General features: G+C 41.0%; 1 protein-coding gene across 1 annotated transcript; it reads left to right on the top strand.

The window, feature by feature from the left end:
- The first annotated feature begins 3,782 nt into the window (after nt 1–3,782).
- slc6a17 (solute carrier family 6 member 17) lies at nt 3,783–27,829 on the top strand. The gene is made up of 12 exons (XM_082517968.1): nt 3,783–4,093; nt 7,860–8,266; nt 14,994–15,151; nt 16,927–17,053; nt 18,614–18,795; nt 19,573–19,683; nt 20,863–21,104; nt 21,198–21,390; nt 22,598–22,790; nt 22,868–23,027; nt 23,180–23,342; nt 23,502–27,829. Exons 2-12 carry the CDS (start codon nt 7,966–7,968, stop codon nt 23,862–23,864), a joined length of 2,193 nt encoding a protein of 730 aa, XP_082374094.1. The 5' UTR covers nt 3,783–4,093; nt 7,860–7,965; the 3' UTR covers nt 23,865–27,829.

Genomic DNA, 27,829 nt, shown 5'->3' on the forward strand with positions numbered 1-27,829 from the left:
CATAGGTGAAAGCTGCATCTTTGGAGATGCTCTGAGTCATCTAGCTGTCACAGTCAGGCCCTTGCAAAACTCATTCAGATCCTTGGGCCTTTTTTCGTGCTTGAAGCAATTGTTGAGCTGTGATGTTGTTTTCTGTTTGACAGCTTTGCCAGTGATCTCAGTAGGTCTAAAGATTACCTTTGGTGGAAGTTTGTATGGTGTAAAAAATATGGAATCTATATTAAAAAGGTTGAGTTCCGCTTAATTTATGGAATCCACTGGAACATCCTTTTTCAAAATTACATGTATGTTGTAAAAGTTTAGTGCATCAATGAAGAACAAGTTTGGCCCACTGCTGGAGCTTAAATGCTGAAGCAGCTTACATGAAACTTGTGAAAAGACTTAGGGGACTTGTCTCAGTCGGTGTGCCATGTTCTGCGTTTTTTTTGTATTACTGTTCTTGGTATAGCCATTGGCACCAATAGAAGACTAAAGTGATGTATGAAAAGGTAGAAACATTAGATGCCCATACAGCTTCACTGCTTGGCTCCTAATTAGGCCATAATACTATACTGCTGATTGGCTCAAACACCCTACACACAACTTGCATAACATATTCGACAGAGAATACAAGGGTTGATGCAGTAATCCTGCTGACATGATAAGCTGTTTGATCTATTTTCAGCAACCCCTGCTTTCCACACACCCACAGACATGCTATGTTATAGGATACCACAGAGAATAAGGCATGCATGGTAGATGCACTAGAGCCATAATCTATGAAGTAACTGTTGTGAGCGAGTGCAGTTCTTATGATTGAAGGGGGAAAAAATCACAAAAGAACTCAAGCAATATGAAACTATCGCCGCATTTTAAACAAGCAAAGGGCAGCACATAAGGACCTGCAATCATCAACAGCATGAAGCAGTGGAAAAATGAACAGGCGTGATTTTTCCTTACAGCTGAAGGTTTCTCTTGACAAGAGGTTGTTTTCATTGTCTATTTATATTATGTATTCTTCTGGGAAGCAGCAAGGCTTCTTCATATACGCGAAAGAAAAAGAGCCTCAAATCCAAGCTTCTATTTAAGCAAACATAAATTGTCAAATGATCATGCACCATCATGAAACATCAGAATGAATCAGTCTCACAGCTAAATCACTGCAATTGATTTTACCTCCCCACATTCATCACAAGTATCAATACTCATGCCTGTCCTCTTGTGGTCATGACTTTGGTGTATTTTTCTTTATCTCAGGAAGAGCAGTGAAGCTTTAGCAGAGTGCTAATGAGCCTCTTGTCACCTGAATAACACGGACAGGTGATTAAAGGGAAGTAGGCAGAGGCAGGTGAGGAATACAAATGAGTTATTTCTCCTCAACAACAGTGTACTGCCCTCTTGGTGATGTTGCACGAAAAAGGCCCTTACTGCAGAGTACAGTTGCCCTGCAGCACACTTCTTTCCCCTTATTCACAGACAGAAAGGCAGCAGTTCAGTCAGACTGGCTGCATTATCCATCCCTCCTCATTTGCTCACCTCTTTCCAGTGTCTGCACTCTCACACCCAAAGGGGAGTAGGAAAGGTGTCAGCACACTAGCAGAATTGAGACTGCACCATCAATAGCCAAAAAAAGGGGGGGGGGGGGGGAGCAAAGAGACAAAATTGAATCGTAAGTCCCGACGAGGCTGAGCTACACAGAAACCCCCCCGGAGATGTGGATCACATTTTACCCGCTGGTGCTCGTCAGCATGTTTAATTCGTGACCTGGCAACTTGGTTCTCCTGAGGGTGGAGGAAAGGAAAGGGCTGGTGGTCCACTCACAATACTATCTATTATATAAACATCACCTTCATTCACAATTATCATTCAAGCTGAACAAAACCATTACACCTAATTGAGCAGTGAAGTGGGTAAGCGGGTTATCCATCACTTGCTCAATCCTATATTCACATTCAGAATAAAATCTATATTTGATGGGGCGCTCTTTGTAATTTAGTACAAGAGCACTGAGATGAAATTGCAGTCGGTCTCCGCTTCAGTGTGTCTCAATTTTCTGGGTGTTTAGCAGTTCATCTCCACAGAACTAAACCCTTACAAATGATCTTAAAAGGCTCAGTAAATCACAGTCCAATCAAGCGGCTCATTACCCCTCTGTTCTGTGCTCTAACTTAACAACATGTGAAATATTAAGGCCGTATCCATCGGTCTCGCCGCAGCTTGTCCCTCACCTACTGTCTGTGCTGTACATAAAAATAACCCGGCACAGGGTTGAGATGTTTGAGATCAGAGCTGTAGTGATGGCGAGTCATGTTCATGCCCATAACATAAATTTCTCCTTTGCCACTATTTGTCACATATGAAATGTGATTTTCATCTAGTTATTTAAAGCCATCACTGAGAATTATAGCTTGTGGTTATTCATGAAGCTTTAGGTGATTAATGCTGCACTAGAATTGCGGCTACGACAGGATGTGGGAGGACACTGTGTCTTCTGTTGCATAATTTAAAGGTGTGATAAACTCTATATTTACGAGTCGAGTCACACATCAGAAGCAATGAACCACAAGCAGGAAAATCAGTCCTGCAATAAGTTTTTATTTTGTAAAGTGGAGGGATGTTATACTATACTTTAGCAGGTCATTCACTGCCGTGGTGCAGAATGCCAGTAGGTACTCGAGAGGAGGAGGAGGAGGCTGGAAAAAAAAGAGAAAAGAAATGAAAATGCTCACAGGGTGAGTAACCATCATATGATCAGTTGTTGCTATGGCAACTGATCCCAGCAGCCAGCCCTTGGAAAGTGAGTCACATGAGTGAATTGAAGGAGACAGGAAGCATACTGTGCATACATGTTGCCAGTTAGATGCGGTATACTTGTGAGTGAGAGAGGGAGGAGAGGGAAGTGTGTGTTTTGTGTGAGTCTTGTGATGGAAGCAGAGATTATCCTGAGGTTAGCACGTACAGAAGGGTTAGACTGTCCTCCACATTTATTCCTTTTAAGGTTTCTAATCATAGGGTGGACTATGGTGCAAAGTAGTAGCTGAGAATAAACACCTGAACTGTGAAGACCCAACATATATCTGGCTCTATGGGCATATTTTGGGTTTGTGATAGTTAATAAACTGTGACTGTATCCTTGTTTAACTCACAACTCCCAGGCACAGGCAGACGATGTTACCAAGAGCATCTACCATGTTGTCATCCGTGTTGTGTCATCATCCAGCAAACTACTGGAATGAAAACTACAAGGTTGTGCAGCAGACCTGTCTACTGTATATGTGGTGGTGGGGGGCGAGCCACCCAGTGAGGCAGGAGAGCCACACGCAGAATAAATTACTAGTGTCAGAGAGAAAAATGACTCTGCCATCGTTTCACACCTATTTTAATTGTGGGTACACATCGACACGCCTGTTAGGTAAGGACCAAAGACAACTGAGCAGTGAACTGTGAACTTTAAAGAGTGTGGGGAAAAATCTGGCCCAATGCATTAATAATAATAATAATAATAATAATAATAATAATAATAATAATAATAAGAAGAAGAAGAAGAAGAAGAAGAAGAAGACGAATGCAATTTGCACATTAGCATATTCAGTCAGTTCCTTTGATCCATCGGATTAAAGGCTACCTGTGTGACGCCCCTATTATCTTAACATCCTGGGACCACTGCAGATGTTCGGATCAACTGCTGACGTGCGCACGAGCGGATGAGTCAAACCTGCGTCAGACACCGTCGTGACTTACCATAGTAATTTCTCCATCCTATTGGGGGGTGATTTATTCCACAACACAGCCATAACCACGTGGAAACCAGAAGCGTGAGCGGGTGTGTTTTTCAGATCTAGAGAACATTACATAGAGAGACAAACGGTTGCAATAAATTGTTACCTGCTCAAGTTAATGTGATTATAGGAGCCCAAACTTGTGGCAGGCGCCGAGCTCCTGCGTCAGACTTTACGCACCATGCGCCCTATGTGACTGGAAGCTGTGATTTTGCATCTCTTTACGCGCAGAGATGGTGCATACGGAGACCGTGCCTGAATGAAGCTAGTTTATCGTACGTTGGATGTATGTTATCACAGTGAGTCGTTCTAACCGATTCTACACACAGCAAAAGGTAAGAAACGCAGTCCGGTAACAATTTTTGTGTTATTTATTAATGCATTCGTGGTGTCGCTCTGAGACGAGTAAATTGTTTTGTATTGTCGCGATGCACTTGCACAGTTGCAAAAACATCCTACTTGAAGTCATTTAACAGAGAAGAGCGACAGCTTTCAACACATCACCTGACAAATGGTGGCTTCGCCGCGCCATTCACGGTGTGCGTCGTTTATTAATCCCTTGCTTGACGCTGTCGCGCCATGTGTGTCCAAATTTGACTCAAATATAACAAATTCTGCGGGGAGGCGGATCATCTGCTGACTTACATCGGTGCCTTTTGCAATTCCGCATTTTTATTATAAGGTGGTTGGTTTGACCTTGACAAGGTATCAGAGGTTATACACACGTATAGAGTTACTTCTCGTGCTTATGACCACGGGCCTGTGTAAAACATGCCTGAAGGATGCTTGAACATGGCCACACAGGTGATGTTCTGATCCCACCTTCTGCCTCTTTGTTGTTCAGGAGCGAATCAGTTTCGTGGTCCCTGCATGGCATCGTGCCATCTAACCAAATGCAACAGTGACACCATCTTCTATCCAGAAATGAGTCAAATCTAAGATCTGCAAGTGAGACAGTTTGTGATTGCTGCCTGATTGACAGTGCAACAGATCCCACAACAAACTGTCACCTTCAGTATTCCCACTCTCTCCTTCCCACTGTTCTGTCACATTAGCTCTGTGTTATTTGCAGCCGTCCTTCAGGGCATATTATGTCTGTCCATTTGAGATGTTGAGAGGAGAGGCAGGCGACCACTGATGCTGCAGGGATGGGATTTCAATTTTGCAGGAAGAGCCATTGCTTAGCAACCACACTAGATAAAAGTGGAGCATATCTTTGTAGAGAACCTGCGCTGTTACATCATCAACACAAAACTGTCTGAGGAGAGTTGGGAATACAGTTCCAGGAAGAAGAAGCAGGAACAAGCATCTGCCTCTGAGGAGGCAGCCACACACACGAGCCACAGGGGTCTATTGCCATCACTCCTTTGGAAAGCAAACGCTTTAAAGTCTGCAGCACATTATCCTTTGCATGAATGTTCTGTTTTCTGTGCAAGCACAATCATTTTTCAAAGTATTCTGAAAGAAACAAAAACACTTCTTGTCACTTTGTTTCCCTCAGATGGTGATTGACAACTGAGTCATAATCTGTAACAGTGTCTTGCACTGTATGTGAAGTCCTGCTGTCTCTGTAATGCACCATCTGTGTCAGCACATACTGTGAAACCCAGAAAATTGCTGTGTACTGCTACAACAACATCGAAAACTTTCACCACACGCTATTAGTAGGTCACAGTGGCAATCCTATCTGCCATTTGTGTCTAACAGACCACCATCATCCCAACCCATAAGTAGAAATTAGGCCAGTTTGTTACTAACTATACCAATATTTCCATTCGTTTGGAAAATAGGGCAAAAACATCATGTGGACATTCTTGCAGGGCTCAGGGTTGCAAGTGCCAAAACTGCAGCTGAGTCAAAAAATAATTTTGTTTTGCAAACATGCACACTGTTGTTTCACACCTCATTCAGAGAGTGTGTGATGATGAGTCAGTATTGTGCAGTTGTAGACCGCTGTGGGAAAGGTCACCGCTGTTCTGGGATCTGTTTCGAGCACTCAGCTTCCGAGCTGCTGCGTGTCGTGACTGCAGTTGAGGAATTTGATGTGCGTGCTACTGGTTCAGACTTTGGATGGGCTTAAGAGTCTGGCTGGCTGGCAACTATTCTTTGAGAAGTCGCTGTGAGTACAGGACCGGCTCTGATTTCAGTCGAGTGCATCTGTTTTTTAAGATTAGAAGTTTTGTCTTCAGATCAAACACCTCTGGCTTCTATTCTCTGTTCTTGAACTGCCAGAGTGAAAAGTCAGATCAAACTCCTCCCACACAGCGAAACAACAGCAAAAGAGGGGGTAGGAGACAGGGCAGGTTGAGGGGGTCTGCCTTCAAGGTCTGTTTTCATTCATCCACTACTCCTTTAGCAGCTCTTTTGACATTTACAGCAAAGAGTAACTTTCTCACAGTGTCTTCACGTGATTTTCACACCAGTCTTTGAAGGTCAAGCATGTCAGTTTGAGCTTTCATGCTTGCAACCACAAATTTACATTTTAATTTAAAAAGAATTAGGTTGCTGGTGTTTACTGGGTTTCCCACTGTGTTTTATTGCAGGAGTAGATCACCAACACAAAGACCACCCCTCGTCATGTGCAGTGCAGCTATTTCACTCAACACATTCGGTATAGTTTAAGGCAGATCTTCACTTATTTTACTCCCTTTTTTTAATTTTCATGATTTTCAGTCATTTTTCCGATTGAATATCTGACTAAACTGCGGTCAATTTAGGAACGGAGGTGAAGGTAAACAAATTTTTGTGGGCAAGACCAGACTAACACCGGTACCATACCACTAATACTCAGATGCTTGAATCATCAGTGACTTATTATAACATACATACAAGCTGTTTTTTTTTGTTTGTTTTTTACTTTAGCCGCAGTTAATTACAAATGCAGCTGAGTTGCTTGAGCTGAGTTTTTCATTGTCAAAAAAGCTCGGGACATAATTACAGTAAAACAAGGGCTTGCCCTGTTACACCGTGTCTTTGTGGGGCTAACTGTGGAAAGATGACCCCACTAGATTTCAGACTAGTTCTGCTGCAAGCAAAGGTGTTGCAGGAATATGCAACAGTGGGCAAGTATTCCTGCTCTTGTTTGGTGGATGTGTCTGAAGTGTTAATAATCCTGTGCTGTGTTTCTATACTGCTTCTGCTTCCATAGAAAACCAAAACATGAAGTAAACAGGATGTTTAGTGCATAAATGTCCATCGTTGCATATGAGTGTAATGCTAAATTTGGGTTTGTTATTAAATTACTTAATATTTATAATAATATGACAGCTGGGATAGGCTAGGACCCTTGTATGAATGGATGGATAGGCTAATATTAGCGCAATTCCAAGAGACTCACATCTTCTGGACAAAAAGTAACGGGCCTCTGAAAAATTAACACAAGAAGTTATTACTGTGCTCGATCAGCATCAAAAATGTTAAAATAACATGTAGACAAGATTTTGAAGTTGTGCAATAAGAAGAAAAGTATACAGACACTAATAACTGATGAAATCTGCTCAGAGGCCTTCGTTTTACTGCTTTTTCTTGAAACCAGTAGTCACACAGACAGGCTTTATGCTGCTGGTCATCCTATTCACATGACCCAACTTTAGTAAAATGGGCCCTGCTGTGAAATGGATTGTGTTTCAATCTTTGTACCTCATTCACCACAATGAATTGGATTACTGAAATGCCTCATGGCTCTGAAGTGCTGCTGTTTTTAGAAACGTTTTGAGTTCTGGAAACTAGTTGAAGCAACATGCTCTATATCATGTTCCATTAGTGTGGCTCCTGAATTGGGCTTGTGATGCTTTATAGGCCTGAAACTAGCTATTTTTTAACAGTAATTTTTCTTCTTTATATTCTTGAATTAATTGCATTTTTTAAAGAAAACCCTGGTGCCACTTTTAGCTTGATTCTGGCTGCAGTTCTGTACTGTATGATTTTCCTTCTGTAAAATCTTCATTGTGCAAAATTCACAAAAAACATTGCTTTAAAAAAAAAGAAGAAATAATGATGGATGAACAATTACCAGAAGGAGTTTTGTACATAAAATATCATTATATCAATCATAATGAAAGGTTAGATTAAAACTTTGGGGGTTTTTTTTTCTCTTTGCAGACCTACTAAACCACAAAGTTCATCCCCTGGAAACTTGCCAGCCTCCATCCATTCTCTCTCCTGGCTCTCATCTTCTTGCTTCTGTCAACGCCCCGGTCTCGCAGCCATGCCAAAGAATACCAAGGTGACTCAGCGGGAGCACAGCAATGAGCCGGTCACTGAGTCAGTGGCTGACCTGCTGTCTCTGGAGCACCCCATGGACTATAAGAGCAGTCAGATGAGTATGGGTCTAAGTCCTGGCTCTACTGCGCCAGTAAAGGCCCTGCTGCCTTCTCCTGACCCAGATGCAGAGGATGGCCGACCAGCATGGAACAACAAGTTGGAGTACATCCTGGCCCAGGTGGGCTTCTCTGTGGGTCTGGGGAACGTCTGGAGGTTTCCCTACTTGTGCCAGAAAAATGGTGGAGGTAAGTGGATGAATACATGAATTTGTAACTACAGGGTGGGCCATTTATATGGATACACCGTAATAACATGGGAATGGTTGGTGATATTAAAGTCCTGTTTGTGGCACATTAGTATATGTGAGGGGGCAAACTCCTCAAGATGGGTGGTGACCATGGTGGCCATTTAGAAGTCGGCCATCTTGGATACAACTTTTGTTTTTTCAATAGGAAGAGGGCCATGTGACACATCAAACTTATTGGTAATGTCACAAGAAAAACAATGGTGTGCTTGGTTTCAATGTAACTTTATTCTTTCATGAGTTATTTACAAGTTTCTGACCACTTATAAAATGTGTTCAATGTGCTGCCCATTGTGTTGGATTGTCAATGCAACCCTCTTCTCCCATTCTTCACACACTGATAGCAACACCGCAGGAGAAATGCCAGCACAGGCATCCAGTATCCGTAGTTTCAGGTGCTGCACATCTCATATCTTCACACCATAGACAATTGCTTTCAGATGACCCCAAAGATAAAAGCCTAGGGGGGTCAGATCGGGAGACCTTGGGGACCATTCAACTGGCCCACGACGACCAATCCACTTTCCAGGAAACTGTTGAGCTAGGAATGCTCGGACCTGGCACCCATAATGTGGTGGTGCACCATCTTGTTGGAAAAACTGAGGGAACGTGCCAGCTTCAGTGCATAAAGAGGGAAACACATCATCATGTAGCAATTTCAAATATCCAGTGGCCTTGAGGTTTCCATTGATGAAGAATGGACCCACTATCGTTGTACCCCATATACCACACCATGGGGTATATGCCGGACACCGGTGGCGCCAGTGTCCGGCAGCCTCGCCTCTGTCGGTGCGCCCCAGGGTGGCTGTGGCTACAATGTAGCTTGCCATCACCAGTGTGTGAATGTGTGTGTGAATGGGTGGATGACTGGATATGTAAAGCGCTTTGGGGTCCTTAGGGACTAGTAAAAGCGCTATATAAATACAGGCCATTTACCATTTTTACCATTTACACCAAACCATCACTTTTGTTGTTCCAACAGTCTTGGAGGGATCCATCCAATGTGGGTTAGTGTCAGACCAATAGCGGTGGTTTTGTTTGTTAACTTCACCATTCACATAAAAGTTTGCCTCATCACTGAACAAAATCTTCTGCGTGAACTGAGGGTCCTGTTCCAATTCTTGTATTCTGCAAATTCTGTGCGCCGATCTGGGTCATCCTCGTTGAGATGCTGCAGGAGCTGGAGTTTGTAAGGGTGCCGTTTGTGAGTAGCTAATATCCGCCGAAGGGATGTTTGACTAATGCCACTCTCCAGTGACATGCGGCGAGTGCTACACTGTGGGCTCTTGCTGAATGAAGCTAGGACAGCCACTGATGTTTCTTCATTAGTGACAGTTTTCATGCGTCCACATTTTGGCAAATCCAACACTGAACCAGTTTCACGAAACTTAGCAAGCAGTTTGCTAACTGTAGCATGGGAGATGGGTGGTCTCGTAGGGTGTCTTGCATTGAAATCTGCTGCAATGACCCGGTTACTGCGTTCACCAGATATCAACACGATTTCGATCCGCTCCTCACGTGTTAACCTCTTCGACATGTCAATGGCTGTGAACAAAGAGAAACTTGTAAATAACTCATGAAAGAATAAAGTTACGTTGAAACCAAGCACACCATTGTTTTTCTTGTGACATTACCAATAAGTTTGATGTGTCACATGGCCCTCTTCCTATTGAAAAAACAAAAGTTGTATCCAAGATGGCCGACTTCTAAATGGCCACCATGGTCACCACCCATCTTGAGGAGTTTGCCCCCTCACATATACTAATGTGCCACAAACAGGACTTTAATATCACCAACCATTCCCATTTTATTACGGTGTATCCATATAAATGGCCCACCCTGTAGTTTGCTGTCTCATAGAACTGGAATAAGTGGCCAGATGGGAGCAGTTAACAGCACTCACTGTTTTTATATTTTGTCCTTTCCTTAAGCATGGTATTTGTTTCCTCTCCACAGTCCTGCCTGGAAACTATTTGCTCAAATATGAGTTGAGTAACAATGTTCACATTTAGTGATTGCCATAAAAGTTAATTTCCATCACATCACAGTCAGAAAAATGTGAGTGATTTCAGCTAATTTAAGTCCCACCTAGTTAGGTAAGTTTATTTATTCAAGAAGTCTCATTAAGGTTAAGCTCTCTATTACAAGAGAGCTAAGAATAAATTACATGTACACAAGATCACAGTAATAAATCCCGTCACTCAAAACAGTCTCCACATTCAGATGCACGAACACAACAATCAAAACTCTCGTAAATATTGTTGAAGCTTTGAAGTCCCTATAGATATGTCTCTATCTTTCGGGTGTGTTGTAGCTTAATCCTGCGTACTCAGCACTAGAAAAAAGTGTGGGTAGGTGGATGAATATGTGTGCATGAATTTGGTTTGGCTGTCTGATAGAAGCAGAAAAACCTGAACATTTTTTGTGACCAAAGTTGGAGTAAATAATATTTGCTGGGTTTGGGTTTCGCTTCCTATAAACAGGCCACCCATGGTGAACATGTATCCTTCAGGGTGCTGAGTAATGTTAACAGGAGGTGCCAAGCCAAGGCAGTTAAAGTGATTTTTTTTATTAGTTCTGTAAAATATTTCATTAAATAAGTGGCCAGATGGGAGTAGTTAACTTAACAGCACTCACTGATTTTCTTTAACCTTTAAGCATTTGTTTGCTCTCCTCACTCCTGTCCGTAACCCTGTGTGTGCCTGGAAACTATTTGCTCAAATATGCTCACTTTTGATGATTGACATAAATAATAATTCTACATTATTTGCTGTCATAAATCCCTCATTTCCATCACATCACAGAACGAAATATGTGAGTAATTTCAACTAATTTATCTCCTGTTTTTTCACTTAATTGGTTGCGTTTGTTCATTCAATAAATATCATTGAGTCTAAGATAAAGAGCGCTGAGAAAAATTACACAAGATCGCAACAATAAAATTCATCCACATAACCACAATAATTAAAACTGTTATAAATGTTATTAATGCTTTAATGTGTCTCTGAGTAGCGAGTGTCTCTAACTTCAAGGTTTGCTGCAGCTCAGGCCTGCAATAAGGTACAAGAAATAGTACAAGTACAAGAATTCAGTCCAGAGCAGAAGGTGTCAGAGTCATTTGCTGTGGTTGCCTTGTTTTGGTATAACTGCCTAGTTAGAAATTACCATTGCTGAGCAAGATATTCAGCATAAAGTGATGTAGGTCAAGCCACAGCTCTTCAGCAGATTTTAAGATTTTAATGCTGAGTGACAACTTAGCACATGGATATATATATATATATATAATATATATATATATATATATATATATATATATATATATATATATATATATATATATATATATATATATGTATGTATATATGTATGTATATATATATGTATATATGTATATATATATATATGTATATATATATATATATATATATATATATATATATATATATATATATATATATATATATATATATATTTACATATATATAATCATTATTGAATTCAATTGAATTCACTGTTATTTCTATAGCAGTGATTCACAACAGTCACCGTATGACACTTTATGTTGTAGGGTTAAGACCCTAAAAAGCCAAAATGTAAAAGAAAACTAGTGGTTGGATGTGGTGGTGGTGCATATGCACACAGAGAGTGAAAAGGTGAAGAAGACATGCTCAGTGCATCCTGGGCAGCCTAAGCCTATCACAGCATAACTAGGGGAAGGTTCAGGGTCACCTGATACAGTCAAAACTATAAACTTTATCAAAAAGGAAAGTAAGCTTAAAAGTAGAGAGGGTGTCTGTCTCTTGAATCCAAACTGGGAGATGAGGGGCCTGAAAGTCAAATGCTCTGTTTCCCATTCTTCTTTTAGAAACTCGAGGAAAAACCTACAGTGTAAAAACAAGGTGCTCTATTAGGATAATTATGGTATTGTGAGGTCTTTAACATATGATGATTCCTGATTATTCAAAAGTTTGTATGTGAGGAGATGGATTTTAAAAGACTGTCTGGATTGGGAGAAATACACTCACTCTCTCTGGTCCCAGTTACTACTCTCGCTGCAGTGTTCTGGATCAACAGAAGACTTTTCAGAGAGCTTTTAGAGCAAGAATTGTAATAGTCCAGCCTAAAAAGTATTGACTAAATGAAGGATAGACGTTTATTGGTCAGGACGTGCTTGTAATGTCGAGCTGAGCTGGACAGTAAAAATATTGATGCACAGAGTAAATAGTGTGCCTAATATTGAGCTTTGAGGGACACCATGTAAGTCATCTGGGGAAGTGATTAAAAACAATTAGCAGCAAGAGTTTGAACACACAGACGAATGTGATTTTAATGAGCCGTTTGCTGTGACGATTGAAGCACAGTGTTGCTTTTCATCTCGTGAACAGCAGCAGTTGTAACAGTTATTGTGTAAAGCTTTGCTGCTCTGACTGATGCATCTTATTATCTTATTATAGGTTAGCTTCCAGGACTTGGGACAGACAAGACAGCAGCAGTGTTTGCTGTTGCATCTGACACACACACAGACGACATTAACCCAGTTCCTCTGCTGTAGTCAGAGGGACAGTCTCTTCAGTGTTTCTCAGATTTAGCCAATCCGTGCTGTCAGCAGCTACAAGACGAGGTCGTCTCCTCACCGAGACGAGGGAGCTCCGAGAGGTCTGGCATAATGTTGCGAGATCCTCCACTTTAGGCTTTGTTTGCTTTTGTAGCAGATTTCTCAGCCTTGTCTCTCAGGTAGCGTGATTTACTGGTATTATGATGAGATGAGATGGTGGCGATGACTGAAATGGAGGAAGTCGAAGAGTAAATATTAATTTCCTTGGCTTTCAGGCATCGTGAGTGCTTTGTGTGGGAGGTGTGTGTAGAGAGGGTATTTGAAACGTGTGATAACAAAGCGAAATCTGAGTGTGCGTGCATTTGCTCATATTAATCAGAGTGTGTGCATATTTGTGCACATTAATAAGTGTCCCCGCTGACGCTTGACTTGGTGGGAGGTGCTGCATTGTCTTGTCTGGGCTTGTTCCCATGATAATGACAAGCTGTCTCTAATTCTTTTCCTTTATCAAGTTTTCCATCACTTTCTTAATATTTTGAGTCAAGCCTTTCATGACAAACACACATTTTAGGCTTACGCATTTCACCTAGAACTAAATAATATTCATAATTAATTTGTGTTGTTGAGCTCATGCCTCATGGTGAAACCTACTATTCGCAATATGCTTGAGTTTGTCTTTACAGAAAAAAATAATAAAACAACTCAAGTTTTAAATAATCTTTTGAATGTAGTCATACTTGGATTCATTTCAACACAATTTAACTGTTTTCTCTTATAATCAAATGCAGGATAAACTCATGTCATCACCGCAGTGTTCAGCAAATATCACTCAGTTCTTTAAATTTGCAAATAGGGACTACCATTTGCCAACACACTTAAATATATACGAGACACAGGAAAATACATTTGTAACAAATTTAAAAAAGGTTCAGTAAAGCATAAGTTTTACTGCTAGAGTATTAAAACTTATGCTTTAGTGTACCTTGGCACTGATTCTCAGAGTCTCTTGAACTCTACAGGAGGCGTGAAACACTTCCGAAAGACATTTCCTCCTTTGGCGTTGTGATGATGTGGAGCAAAGTGCTGGCTGGCAAGTCGGTTTAAAGTCTCCCACAGGTGGTCAGACAAAACCAGCACGAATGAATGTTAAGTGTTTAACTGTGTGGAAGCATTTACATTCATTGTGTTTGTGGATGTTTATATTTAGCTTTTACTTCAAACAGTTTCTCTTTTTAAATTAAGAAAGAAATCGATACCATATTATCTGCACCAAGAACCTGCTCATGAAGACCCATATCCCTAAATATGGGGTTTCTAGTGTGTTCTTCATATATAGTGGTTTGATATCTTGTCAAAAGCATATAAATAGTGTGGACTATCACTGTTTTGGCTCAGGTGAAATGTATGTAAGGAAAAACAAAAACTAAAGCAGTCATCTCGGCTGTTTTTTTTTTTTTTATCTCGCCACATTTTCCTTGTTCCGTGTGTCTGCTGCCCGACGTAGACATCAAAAAGAGCTCAGCACATTAGCCACTTCTCCACACCACTGTGTAACACGACACTGTGTAACACGACACTGTGTTCTTGTCTTTGTTCTCTTTGTCTGCTGCTACCTCTAATAGCCACTTCCGATGTTATCAGAAATTTTATTTGAGTCAAACGTCACCGGCGTTTGTTTTTAGTCTGAAAACAGGCTGCTCTCTCTAGCTTTCCATCGCTGACCCATCCTCTACGGCATTGAATGGTTTTGTCACCATGGTGCCCCTTCATTTCTTGACGTAAGCATGACTGGACGTGACTTGTTTTCTGTGAGTGCCTGCTGCTCTCCCCGCATCGCTCCCCCTTTGTGAAAATGGAAATGGAGATATCAGACAGAATGAATGGAAGTTAAAAATGAGGAGTGAGAGGAAGAAAAAGAAATTGTGAGGGGCATTGAAGACGAAAAGATTCCAAAAATAGGATCCAAGAAAAGAAGAGAGAAAAATTTAACAACATCCCCTCTGCTGCTTTGAGCTTTTGTCCTTCGCTGTGCATAGATTTAAAAAAGCACACAAAAGAATCTGTGATGTTGCAGCCAATTATCCTCCCCCTGCTCTTTCTCTGTCTCTCTCAGGTGCATACCTGGTGCCATACTTGATTCTTCTCATCCTCATTGGCATCCCACTGTTCTTCCTTGAGCTGGCGGTGGGTCAGAGGATCAGGCGTGGCAGCATTGGTGTGTGGAACTACGTCTACCCAAGGCTGGGCGGCATCGGGGTTTCCAGCCTGATGGTAAGTGGGTTATGTCGCTTAACATGACCTCCGATTCACACTCAGTTTACATGTGATAAGTAATGACTTCACTGATGCCTGTCACTTTTAACTTGCAACCATGTTAGTGGCTCTGTGAGGACATATTGACGTCAACAACACCTCCCTAGAAATGTTACTGCATGTAGGGTTGACGCAGGGCACAAATATTGTGATTGGTGTGTTGGCAATTCCTTCTGTGCATTTACCCTTTCACTGCAGTTTTTGAATTTATCAGTGAGAGACTAACAACCAAAGCCTCATTACAAAGATTAATAATCATAGTAGCAAAATAAAGACTCACAAATGTCAGCACATTCCTGGAGAAAGGTTGCTGAAACAGAATGGATGTGTGCAAAAACATTCCAGCGTTTTATTTGTTTCATGTCTGGCACTGCAAATAAAACATGACCACAGACTAATTAACATATAATGCACAGGGGCAATGACGTCGGCCACTGAAATCGGTTACGCTGTAGGCTTTACAAAGATACCCCGCAGAAGTCAAAATCGGGACTTAGTGGTGACCCATCCAGTAATTATGTGGACATTTCAGGTCAAACCACAAATGTCTCTGTCACGGTGGCAATAAAAGAAAAATCAGAGGGGCCATTCTGGTGAGTTCATGAATGCCTGTATGAAATTTCATGAATTATTCATTTTTATTAAATTCACAAGGTCATGATTTTCTCAGTTTTTCTGCCATGAAAGATTTACTCTTGTATCCAGCATGAAGTCCACTCTATTAAAATAAATAAATATAAATAGATAATACTTGTGCTTCTCTCTCTAAATTAACCCAGTTAAATAAACATTTCGCTGCCTAACCACTGGACCAATGCAAATTTATTTATGAGCGACTAAGATTTGACGTTTTACTGTTAGTGGAAAATTTGGTGACATATTTTTTCCACCTCGTAGTGAATCACCGGACTGTAAAACAATAAATAACAGATGATATTCCAATCTAATGGTCATTTTATGATATCTGAGTTGATCTTTTTTTTAAATTATTATTAATTTTACTCAATTATACATCCATAAAAAACAATGATTAATAAAGGCAGTGAGCCTTATTTATGGATGCTTTATTTAAATGCAATTGAGTATTGTGCTGCTTTTGCATCGTGATTGAAACAGCCTGTGAAGACATACAAATGCGTTTAAGACCAAGATCCACTTTACACAACTGTGTTAAAGAATGATTTTCATCACTTTAAATGCTCATTGTTCTCTAAGACTACAGACATGCTGTGCCGGACTCCCTCTGCCTGCTCATATTACTTCCTTTTGTTGCATTAAAGAGAGCAACATGCAAAGATCAGCGCCGATCGCTGTCACAAACTATTCCCATCAGCAGCAGCAGAAGTAGTGACCCATCAGTGATACCAGCTTAAAATATAGCCAGTCAGCAAATGAGTCTGTCGGCCTTTCTGTTTGACTCTCTTCCTGATAGTGATTTCATCCATCCAGTGCAAAGGCGGAGATGGAAAGACCTGGCCCGGGGCAATGAGGCGTGTGGCAGCTCGGATATGGCAGAGGGAGATCAGGAGCTATAAATACCTCCTCATAGAGGACCCGAGCTTTAGCTGCTGAGAGCAAACAGCTCAATAATTGATATGCACTCTAATTTAAGCTGTGTGCTTTGCATCTATGCCATGACTCAAGAAAAAGAGTCATGGCATAAACAATCTGGATTTGTGTGATTTGTTTTTCACAATGTTAAGTGTTGCTGTTTTCCTCTTATTTTTCTTCAGGTTTGCGGTTTTGTGGGCCTCTATTATAACGTGATTATTGGCTGGAGTATCTTCTACTTCTTCCAGTCTTTTCAGTATCCACTGCCTTGGGCTGAATGCCCCATCCACAGAAATGGAACTCAAGCCGGTGAGTGAACAGTACAGTCCACTAAATCACTAAACAGCTGCAAACGGTTGAACATAAACGCAGAGCAGAAAACACATGTCCACATGAATGCTATTTTGTTTTATGCCCCATGACACCGAGTACAGAAAAATAAATAAATACTACAGTTTCCAACGAGGTAATTTCATATTCAGTAATTATGGCAGGAGATGCAGACGCGGCACTTAGCAGGATGCCTTTGCATTGAAGCAGCTTTCTGCTGTGGCTCTGTGGTCAAGCAGGAGTGTTTCGGCAGACATCTAGCAAATAAGTGTTTGCGCTGTCTCTATTGCTGGGCCGGCCCTGCGCTTCATGCTACATGGCAGCTCTGTTGCGGCACTTGTCAGACCGCATGACCCGTCTGAGGGTCAGTAGCTCTAATGGCTGGCAGCTGGTAGTCTTTGGGGCACACGCAGGTTCTGGCAGAAGAAAAGGCATCAACTTTCATTAGCATGAGAGGGCAGGATCCTGACTCTGCTCATGGTTGTAAAATCAGTGGGCATGTAGTGATGTTAACTATTTCCAAAGGTGGAAAGCATTGTAATTAAGCAGGTTTACATAATTAAATGCGATTTAACTTATTTCTACTTTATTTTCCATTTTACTGCAACAGAGTATCAACATAGCTATATTTGTATGTTTTTTTTAAATATTCTGTAAAAAAGGAAAATTATAAACATATAGTGATGATTTTCACTGTCAAATAATCTCCTGATTATTATTTTCTAAATGACCCATTTTGTTCTCAAAGTGTGAAGAAAGAGGTTTTAATAGGATTTCATAGTTTTGAACAGCTGGAACCTGTAAATGTTTTCTGTTCTTTAAGCAGTTGCTAATTAATTTATGCCAGCTGACTAATCATTACCTTACAGGGTTTTTTTTCACTTCTGTTCCTAATTAACAGGCCATTTTAAAGCACTTTTTGCATGTACTTGAGAACGTGAGATGTGTGTGTGTGTGTGTGTGTGTGTGTGTGTGTGTGTGTGTGTGTGTGTGTGTGTGTGTGTGTGTGTGTGTGGGGTTTGGGGGTGGGGGGATGAAACAAAGGTCAGCTGGCCAGGAATCAAACTGCAGACACCACAGTTATGTGGCGTGTGCACATAAACCATTAGGCTATCGGCATCTTCAATCTATTTTTTTTTAGTTGTTTTCATTCATTAAAAGAGTTTTACAATGAAATAAAACCAAAAACTTGAAATATTTGGCTGTAAATTATGAAGAAATCACTTATTTTGTAAAATTCATGCAAAAGCCAACTGCATTTTCTCCTCAAGGAAGTAAGGAATTACATTCAAAGTAATTATAAAAATCATGAAAATACTTCTTATGTAAATGCATTATTTATAGATTAAGACTAACAATAATTTTCATACTGTGCTATTTTTTGTAGCTGCTGCTACTAAATTTCCATTTCTGGCCTTTTACAAATGATTTTATTTAAGATAAAACATCTGTCAGGTTTTCTATTTTAAAAGTACACTGGATGCATTTAATTATCGGTGTGCTTTTCCCTCCCCGTCTTCCCGTTTGTTGCTGTTACAGTTGTGGAGCCAGAATGTGAGAAGAGCTCAGCCACCACTTACTTCTGGTACCGCCAGGCTCTTAACATCACCAGTAGCATCGACGACACTGGAGGTCTGAATTGGAAAATGACCCTGTCCCTGCTGGTGGCCTGGATCATGGTCTGCCTGGCTGTCATTAAGGGCATCCAGTCCTCTGGAAAGGTACAGGGTTCCACTGAGTTAACAAAACAAGGCTTAAACCTGCTAACTATTGAAATTAGGATTCTGAATTCATTCATACACAACACAGACCCAGAATAAAAACCAAAAATAATTTGAAAAAAACAACAACTTGAAATTTCTATTTTTATTCAGTGATTCATCCTCGTCAGAGAATGTTTGGGGTTGTTTTTTAGGCGAAGGTACGATGCTAAGCCTCTTGTCGGCACTTGTCTATTTTGGGATCTCATCCACATTATGGAAGAAAGGAACATGCAACATTAATAAACTTAAACTGAACCAAATAGAAAGTGTTTCAGGATGCAGATGGAAAATTCTTAGTTTGGCAACAACTGCAACAACATCCTGTAATCTTGATCCAGCGAATGAGTCATACGCAACAGCAGCATCCAGCCCAGCGTCTCAGTAGGAAAAAGCACAACAAAGAGCCGATCGCCAAGTTCTGACACACTATTTTAAACCCTAAACTTGATGATCTAATTATCATAGCCAGTTCTGTAGCGATTCCCTGAAATGCTGCAGGGAGAAATATTTTACTTCACGAATTCATCTTCATGTTTCAGTCCACAGATTCAGTGCCAAGCAAACACAAAACACTGTGTGTGTGTGTGTGTGTGTGTGTGTGTGTGTGTGTGTGTGTGTGTGTGTGTGTGTGTGTGTGTGTGTGTGTGTGTCTTTGCACATCTTCCTCTATGTGTAAGACCTCTTAATGCATATCCATGGAAACACAGTGTTAATATACTTGACTTTCTCTCTTAGGTGATGTACTTCAGCTCTCTTTTCCCGTATGTGGTGCTGTTCTGTTTTCTGGTGCGAGGTTTGATGCTGAAGGGAGCAGTGGATGGCATCGCTCACATGTTCACCCCTAAGGTGAGGGACAGTCAGAGTTCATTTGACCACAGAAAAAAAGGGAACATTTTCAGAATGTTTTTATGTTGGACTACAGACTAAAATCTGAAGCTTTCTCCTCTCACGCTGCTGACAAGTGACACTCTAAGTGACATTTGGTCCACCAGGCTGTTCAGCCATGTGTGGCTGATGGTTTTAGCATCACGTACTCAGATCCTCTCACAGGAAAATGTCACGAATGCCCATCACTTGTTCTGTGTTGGGTTGATGGCTCCCTCTAGTGGTGAAGGTTTATGACAGCAAAGTGCTTTGTAGTACAGGCAGTTTGGTGTTGATAAAATTATTCAAAAATAGCCAGAATAGGTAGTGGAAATGGAAAAGTGAAAAGTAAGATCAGCATCCTTACTTATTGTGGAAGAAAATGCATTTACATTATTATGTCCTTTGTATGATCACGTAATGTGCATTAATTTGGGGACTGATTAGCTCCAAAATGAATATTATAGTAGAGCTCAGATGAAGTTTAAGTTTTCCACTTACAGTGAACAGGACTAAATGGTAAATCAACTGGTTCTTATATGGCACTTTTCTACTAAAGCACTCAAAGAGCTGTATGCAGCATTCACCCATTCATACATTCACTGCTTTCTATCTGACATTCACACACGTTCATACTCCAATCAACAAATAAGTATCATTCCCAAGGACGCTTATTCGTTCACTGGAGGACATGCAGCTGGGATCAAACCACTAACCTTCAATTAGTAGATGACCTGCTTCTGATTTATAGCCGCCTCATACATAAGCACATCCACTTTTCTCAGATACGTACAACTGATTTAAGAAAACTCTCTGTAGAGGTTTCATATTTCCCTTAGTGTTCAAGTACAGTGTGGCTGCTGTGTTAACTTTTTGAGTGGCCAATTTAGACCTAAATCCACATAACATGGTCAAAAATCTGGGATAAAAAATTCCAAGCAGACTTCATATTCGTCATTACAGGGTAACCACATGCACCGGGAAAAGATAGTGTAGTCAGTTCATGTATTTAGCTTATGGTGCTGGATATGTTAATTTAAATCATCCAATGAAAACACGTGATATGTTAAATATATGAAATAATAATATTCTGGAGATTTTTAGAATAAATATGAAACATTATCTAAACTTTACAATCTTTTCCTCTTTTTGTCTCTCCAGCTGGAGAAGATGTTGGAACCACAGGTGTGGAGAGAAGCAGCTACGCAGGTCTTCTTTGCGCTCGGACTGGGCTTTGGCGGCGTCATCGCTTTCTCCAGTTACAACAAGCGCGACAATAACTGCCACTTTGATGCAGCACTGGTTTCCATCATCAACTTTCTTACCTCCATCCTGGCCACTTTGGTAGTGTTCGCTGTGCTGGGGTTCAAGGCCAATGTCATGAACGAGAAGTGTGTCGTCGAGTAAGTGCGTCGCACTGAAGCAAATGCAACCTCAGCAATCTCAGATAGAAAACTAACATGTTTTTCTTCTATACATCTCCAACCCATGTGCAGGAATGCAGAGAAGATCCTGGGCTACTTAAACACAGGTGTGCTGAGCAGAGAGCTCATCCCTCCTCACATCAACTTCTCCCACCTGTCTTCCCAGGACTACGCAGAAATGTACGCAGTTATAAAGACAGTGAAGGAGGAAAACTTTGCCCAGCTGGGCCTGGATCCCTGTATCCTGGAGGATGAACTGAACAAGGTCAGGGGGAATAAATCTTCGAGGCAGAGATGATCATCTGATTATATATCTGAATGAAATACACGAAGGATAGTTTCGAGATTAGAGAAAGGTGGCTGCAGGTAAAGGTAAATTATTATTAAGGAGACCAAATGATCCTTTTATGTTGTTAGCCAGAGACAAATTTGGGTTAGCGTTACCATTGAGAGTAAATGTACTTTATTATGTTATTATATAATGAGTATAAAGTAGCTGGGTTGTTATGAGCTGCTTAATAACCTTCAGGTTGTGATTTTATTTCATGATCAGTGACTGTTGTAATTAACTCTCTTTTTGGTGCCAAACCCATTTTACAAGCACTTTTAAAGTGACCATAACTCCGTTGCCATTTGTGCTAGAGACAAAATGCAGCAATATTCAATGTATCATCGTAGCTCAAAGCATTCACAAGGTACTGCTGTCTTCAAATGGTTCCCTAAATATGAGAATTGTTTTGTAATTTTACAGCCAAAAATGACAAAATGAGTCCAGGTAGTCTGTATGATACTTGGGTGATAAAGCGTACAGAATACAGCAGATTATTTAGTTTTGTTGGATCATTGTGGGTTTTCAGGTCTCTACGGGCATTTATTTGGTGTAAGTGGATACAAATTATTATTGCTATGCAGTTAGTTTAGGCTATGAGTTGCACTCTGGAGAGTACCCTGATGCCACTACATGGTTACCTGTGAATCACTGGATTTGAGCATGTTTAGCCTGATCCCCTGAGCTCAAACCAGTATGTTACCTTGCCTCCCCAGCTCCATCGGTTTAATTTAAACCCTCAAATTCATCTTGCTACTCCTTACTTTACAGATGATTTCCGCGCTAGCTTGAAAATGACCTTGTTAGATTGAGTCCAGAGGCTATAACTTTCTCAGAGAGACGATAACTCATCTCTGTGTTATGCTAATATGCTCATAACCTGCCTGGCCACCCCTGTGTAGTCTCTAATGTTGTTAAAGCTTTTCAGTGTGCCTCTTACTAGTTAAGATCACTGAGAGGCCCCTGGAAATATTTTCAAGAGCAATTGGCTTGCATAATTTGATTGTTGGTCTCTGTTATGTTGTAATTTTAAGCTTAATGCACTATCCCGCTCAAAGTGCATCTTTATGAACTCTTTATAAATCGCCTTCATGGCTACACTGCATAAATAATGTTAAGTGGGCGATATCTCTCCATCTTCTAGGCAGTTCAGGGCACCGGTCTGGCGTTCATCGCCTTCACAGAGGCCATGACTCACTTCCCTGCCAGTCCCTTTTGGTCCGTCATGTTCTTTTTCATGCTGATCAACTTGGGCCTGGGAAGCATGATCGGCACCATGACCGGCATCACCACACCCATACTGGATGCCTTCAAGATCCGCAAAGAGATTCTGTGTGGTAGGTGCTGATTCTGCTTATATTCTTCTTCTATCCTTTGATGATTCTAACTCAATATTTCCTCTTGCCTCCCTCAGTGGTTTGTTGTATCATAGCCTTCCTGTTGGGGTTACTGTTCGTGCTGCGTTCAGGGAATTACTTTGTGGCAATGTTTGATGACTACTCTGCTGGTTTGCCCCTCATTGTGGTGGTGATCCTGGAGAACATCTCTGTAGCCTGGATCTATGGAACTAAGAGGTAATTTGCAGATATGCAAAATTAAGACTAGGCCCTCATACTACAGCACAGTCATTCTTTCATTCACAAGAAAACATTCACCAAAAAACTCAATATTTTCCCCGTTTTACTCAGAGTATATTTGTTGAGACATCTTTTCTACCTTGTTACAGGTTTATGCAGGACCTGGAGGACATGCTTGGGTTCAGGCCATATTCCTTCTACTTCTACATGTGGAAGTTTGTGTCCCCTGCTGTCTTGGTGTTGCTCATCTGTGCCACTGTTATCGAGATGGCCATTAGTCCTGCAGGATACAATGCCTGGGTAGAAGCTGAGGTCAGTAATCAGAAGCACTGAAGTTGCTTGACTGAGAAACATTTGACCAAATCCTCCCTTCTTGCAATTCATCTAATTTTCTCTCCTCACCTCTTCTCATCTCTCCCTTCGTTTCATTTGATTTTGTCGGCCATCCTCATTGAATTCTTTTGGTTTCAGGGCTCGGACCGTTTCCAAAGTTATCCTCCTTGGGCTTTAGCCATGGCCTATGCCCTCATTGTCGTTGCCATGCTGCCTTTACCCATCGTCTTCATCGCCCGCCACTTCAGCCTAATCTCAGATGGCTCCAACAAGCTCTCCGTCTCCTACCGTAAAGGTATGATGAAGGACATCTCCAACCTGGAAGAGCAGGACGAACAGCGTTTCATCCTCAGCAAGAACCCCAGCGAGGCTCCCTCTCCCATGCCTGCCCACCGCGCTTACCTGGGCCCCGGTGGCACCCAAGAGATGACCAACACCAACTACGGCACCAGCACCAAGACGGGCTACCAAAACATCGGCTCGCCCGAGTCTGAGCTATGATCCACTGACGTAAAAAGTCCCGCCATTAAACCCCTGCCCTGCTTACAGAGAGGGAGGCAGTGGGAGTGAAAAAGGGAGAGAAAATTCACTTGCAGCATTCATCACACCTTAACCCCCAGAGCAAAATCCCTCTATTCCCCTCATTCTGCTCCATTACCCTTCACCTATGTTTCTCATCGTCTTGTGCCGCTAATTGCATGTCAGTCTCAGACATGATGAAGAGCTCATGAGAACGTGAGACCAAACAGATATGTCAACCATCTCCATCTGCCAGGAGATGGGGCGGAAAAAGAGCCAAATGAAATATAGAAGAGTCCAAAAGCTCTGGTTGAGGTTAAGGTTTTTTGTAATGCTAACATAATTTACATTGTAGTGAACTGTAATATGTGTTCATCAGCTCGTGCTTCTTTTAGTTCACCTGGAAAGGATTGTTATTTGTGGGGATAGGATGGAAGGAGATGGAAGAAAAGCACTCATCTTGTCCTGATCTGCATCACGGTATGAGAAGATTTCTTATCTAGAAAATGTGTCAATAAAAAAATAGTATCTAACAATTGATTCCAATAGCGTAAACAGTGTTACAAGCACATTATATCTTTAAGTTTATTGTGCCTATCACACATCAGCAATAATAACCAGTCACAATAGTGTCTTCATTCAAATGTGGATCTCCTTCTATCTTGTTTTTCCCCCACTGATGTAGAATACTGTACATATATGTCGTGCAATAGTTTGAGATGTCACCGTAAATTGTGCATATACACTGCAATAGTGCAAGTCAAGGGGCGGCGTTTTGCCTCTTCATGCCATGAACACAGAAGCACAGGCACCTGCTATCGTTAGAGCATCTCTGAGCCTTAACACAGAGCAGCACTTTCCTTTCAAAGGATCCTTCCCCTCAGCAAGCACTTCCCACTGTCTCTGTGCAGCTCCAGACCTAGATGGCAAAGACAAAGCTTTTCCATTTTAATCAATTGTTTTAATCATGCTGTTTTAATTAAAGCCTTAGAAGGGCAGCAGCGGCAATGCACGAGCAAGAACAAGCACGGCGACGTGTGTTTGATCAGAGGGCAGCTTCGTGCTTGTCTGTCTCATTGTCAGAAAAGCGAATGCAGAGGAGGAATTGGAAATGTGAGTTTCGTCTTCGTGTACACGTCCAGATGCGCATGTGTAATTGTGCATGCACAAATGTGTTGTCTGCCACTGAATGAGAGCTGCTGGTGACCCTGCCTGTTTAAAAATAGAGCTGCGTTGCCCAAGGGAAGCCGTGGCAACACACCATAGATACAGATCCTCTTGTGATGTGGAGGAGGAAGAGGAGAGCAGACACCTCGCTCTGTCTGCTCCACCTGCACGGCTGTTTGCTCGGTTAAACAGACGAGACATTTTACGGTTGATGCCCTTCAAGAATATGTTTCTTATGTTATACCTGTACATTGAATAACAGGTTCACTGCCATGCTGTGCTGTGGATTAATCATATGTCATCCCTGAGTGGATGGTATTTTATGTTCCAACTGAATTGTACATTCCTCGAATTGTGACCACTCCATAGAGATATAATTTCACAAGCACCGCAAACTACACCTCTATGTCTTTTTCTGTGATCTGAGGTGTGAAAGTGAAACCTTTTTTTAATTTATTTTATTGTGTAATCTCAAATCATAGCACATTTTTAGAATTATAATGTGGATATGTACTCTGATATAAGTGTTTGCAGTGAGTGGTAATACATGGTTTTCACCACTGGGTGACTCTGCTGGCCAGCAGAGGAGCCAATGACACTGTCCTGTGGCCCCTCCCTGAAACAACACCAGTACTTGAGACTGAACAGATGTAGTGTGAAGCACAGTCAGCCACATTGTTCGGTGCCTGAACAGATTCTGTGTTGTCTGTTTGCCTTAGGCTTTATGGGGTTTTTTCCCCCCTTGATTATTTTATTATTTTATTATGTAGAGTTTTCACCAATGTTCCATCATATTAATTTGCACTTTAATTAGGGGGAGACCCTGGAGTTGTTTGTTAAGCACACATGTAAAAAAGAAAAGAGCGCAAAGTAAATATAGGGGCCAAATAGTTTAAGATGACAAGGCTCAACAGAAATGCATGACAAGGCAAAAACATCTAGTCCGCTGTATCGTCTAAAAGACATTTATCTTTGAGTGCAAAATGATAGTATTTTAAATCTCATCATCTGGCATCTTGTCAGAAGTACTATGTAAAATTTTGCCCTGTCATCCCTTTGTGGTAGCCAGTAGCAGAGAGCTCTTATTACCCTGCATCCTATTTTGCTAAGCAATCCCTATGATACGATGGCCAGTACCCCCTACAGCATGGCTCTTGCTTTTAGTTGATGACCTACAATGGCTGTGATGCATTGCTTGGGACTGACTGGTATTAAGACAATACAACTCAAATCTATTGCCCTGTCTCTCAAATGATGCTTCGTCTTTCATTCATAGAAACCTCTGTCCATGATGGAAATGAAAGAGTTTAATGAGTGAAAGTCTGCATTAAAGGAAACATGATATAGGGGATAAAAAAGATACAAGTTACAAAAGAGTAGTATTAACATCTGTAGATGCAACTTAACTTTGCAGCTGACAGGGCCTCCTGTAAAAACTGTGCATGAGAACTACATGTGATGGAAATGGCACTTAAGCTGAGGTAGACACTTAACCTGTATTTTAAAAAAAGCAGTTTTGGTTTGGATAAAGCACATTTTGGGTAAGCACAAAATAATTTTATGTCTAAATAAGCATCAAAATCATTGTGAATGAAAGGGGTGATGAAACTTAAACATCATGTCAGTAATATAGCTGTGATTGCTGCATCCTGCAAGACTCCACTAAAGCATAAAGCTGCACACTGAAATACATCCTCATAAAAAATTAAACTGCACCATAAGTCTACAAAAGCACCTGAAGCTACAAAGTGATATGCACAATACATAGATAACAATGTTGAACTAATGCTAATGCAGTGGGTCATATATGAAGAAAGCACAACAGCAGGCAGGCTTATATTTTTCTCTACAATTAGCAGCGATCGGCGCTACTGGCTGCAGAGTGGCCGTAATATGACAAAGCACAGCTGAGATTCCCTCTAACAATAAAAATCACTGAAACTCTGCAGCAAAGTGGGAAAATGTCTTCTCTGGTCCAAACCTAGCCTGGATACAGGTATCGATTTCTTACCGAAAACAAAGATTCCAACTCCAGGGTCTCTTTTGTCTACGTGTTAACGAGGTTAAGTCAGTTCAGTTACTAAGATGAACTTCCCAATAGCAACGTAAAAGTACATTTATTTAACCGTGCAGATAATCTTTATGTGACCAGCCATAGTTATATTTATAGTATTTAAGACAGTGTATTTACTCTGTACATATCGATGTACATTCTGATAAATTCACACTGATTATCTATAGTAAGAGTGACAGGGTGTATACTTGAGCTGTAAATAATAAATGTATATTTTGAGATATTTTTTGATTTTTTGTACTGTCAGTGGTGTTACTTTGGTGTCTGTTGGTTTCTGGTGTTTGTGTGTGGTCGTTCTCGAAACTTAGCCGAGTGACTGTGCATATGTGTATGTATATATCAGCGTGTGTATGTGAGTGTATGTGAGCGAGTGAGCGTGTTTAAAGTAAAGGTATATGTAGCTTTTTGGTGTTTAAATGTGTGTTTTTCGCCTCTCTCAGTGTTGTGTGCTGCTGACCTAATCCAGTAGATAAAATCCTGATGTTACAGTCAGCTGGGACCACTGATGTAAGCAATCTCTATTCTGTGTTTCTCACTGGAACTGCGGTGGCTTCCAGCACTAAACTGGCAAAACACAAATCAAGATGAAATGTCTGTCTACAAGAAAGAAGACAGAAACTTTCATTTGTTTGTTGAAAAGCATTCAGATCTGTACAAACATGATGGAGGGAACAGGAAATTAAAATAACCACTTTTATTAAACAGA

The sequence above is a fragment of the Aulonocara stuartgranti genome (assembly GCF_965226115.1).
Source record: "Aulonocara stuartgranti genome assembly, chromosome: 20".
NCBI lineage: Eukaryota > Metazoa > Chordata > Actinopteri > Cichliformes > Cichlidae > Aulonocara > Aulonocara stuartgranti.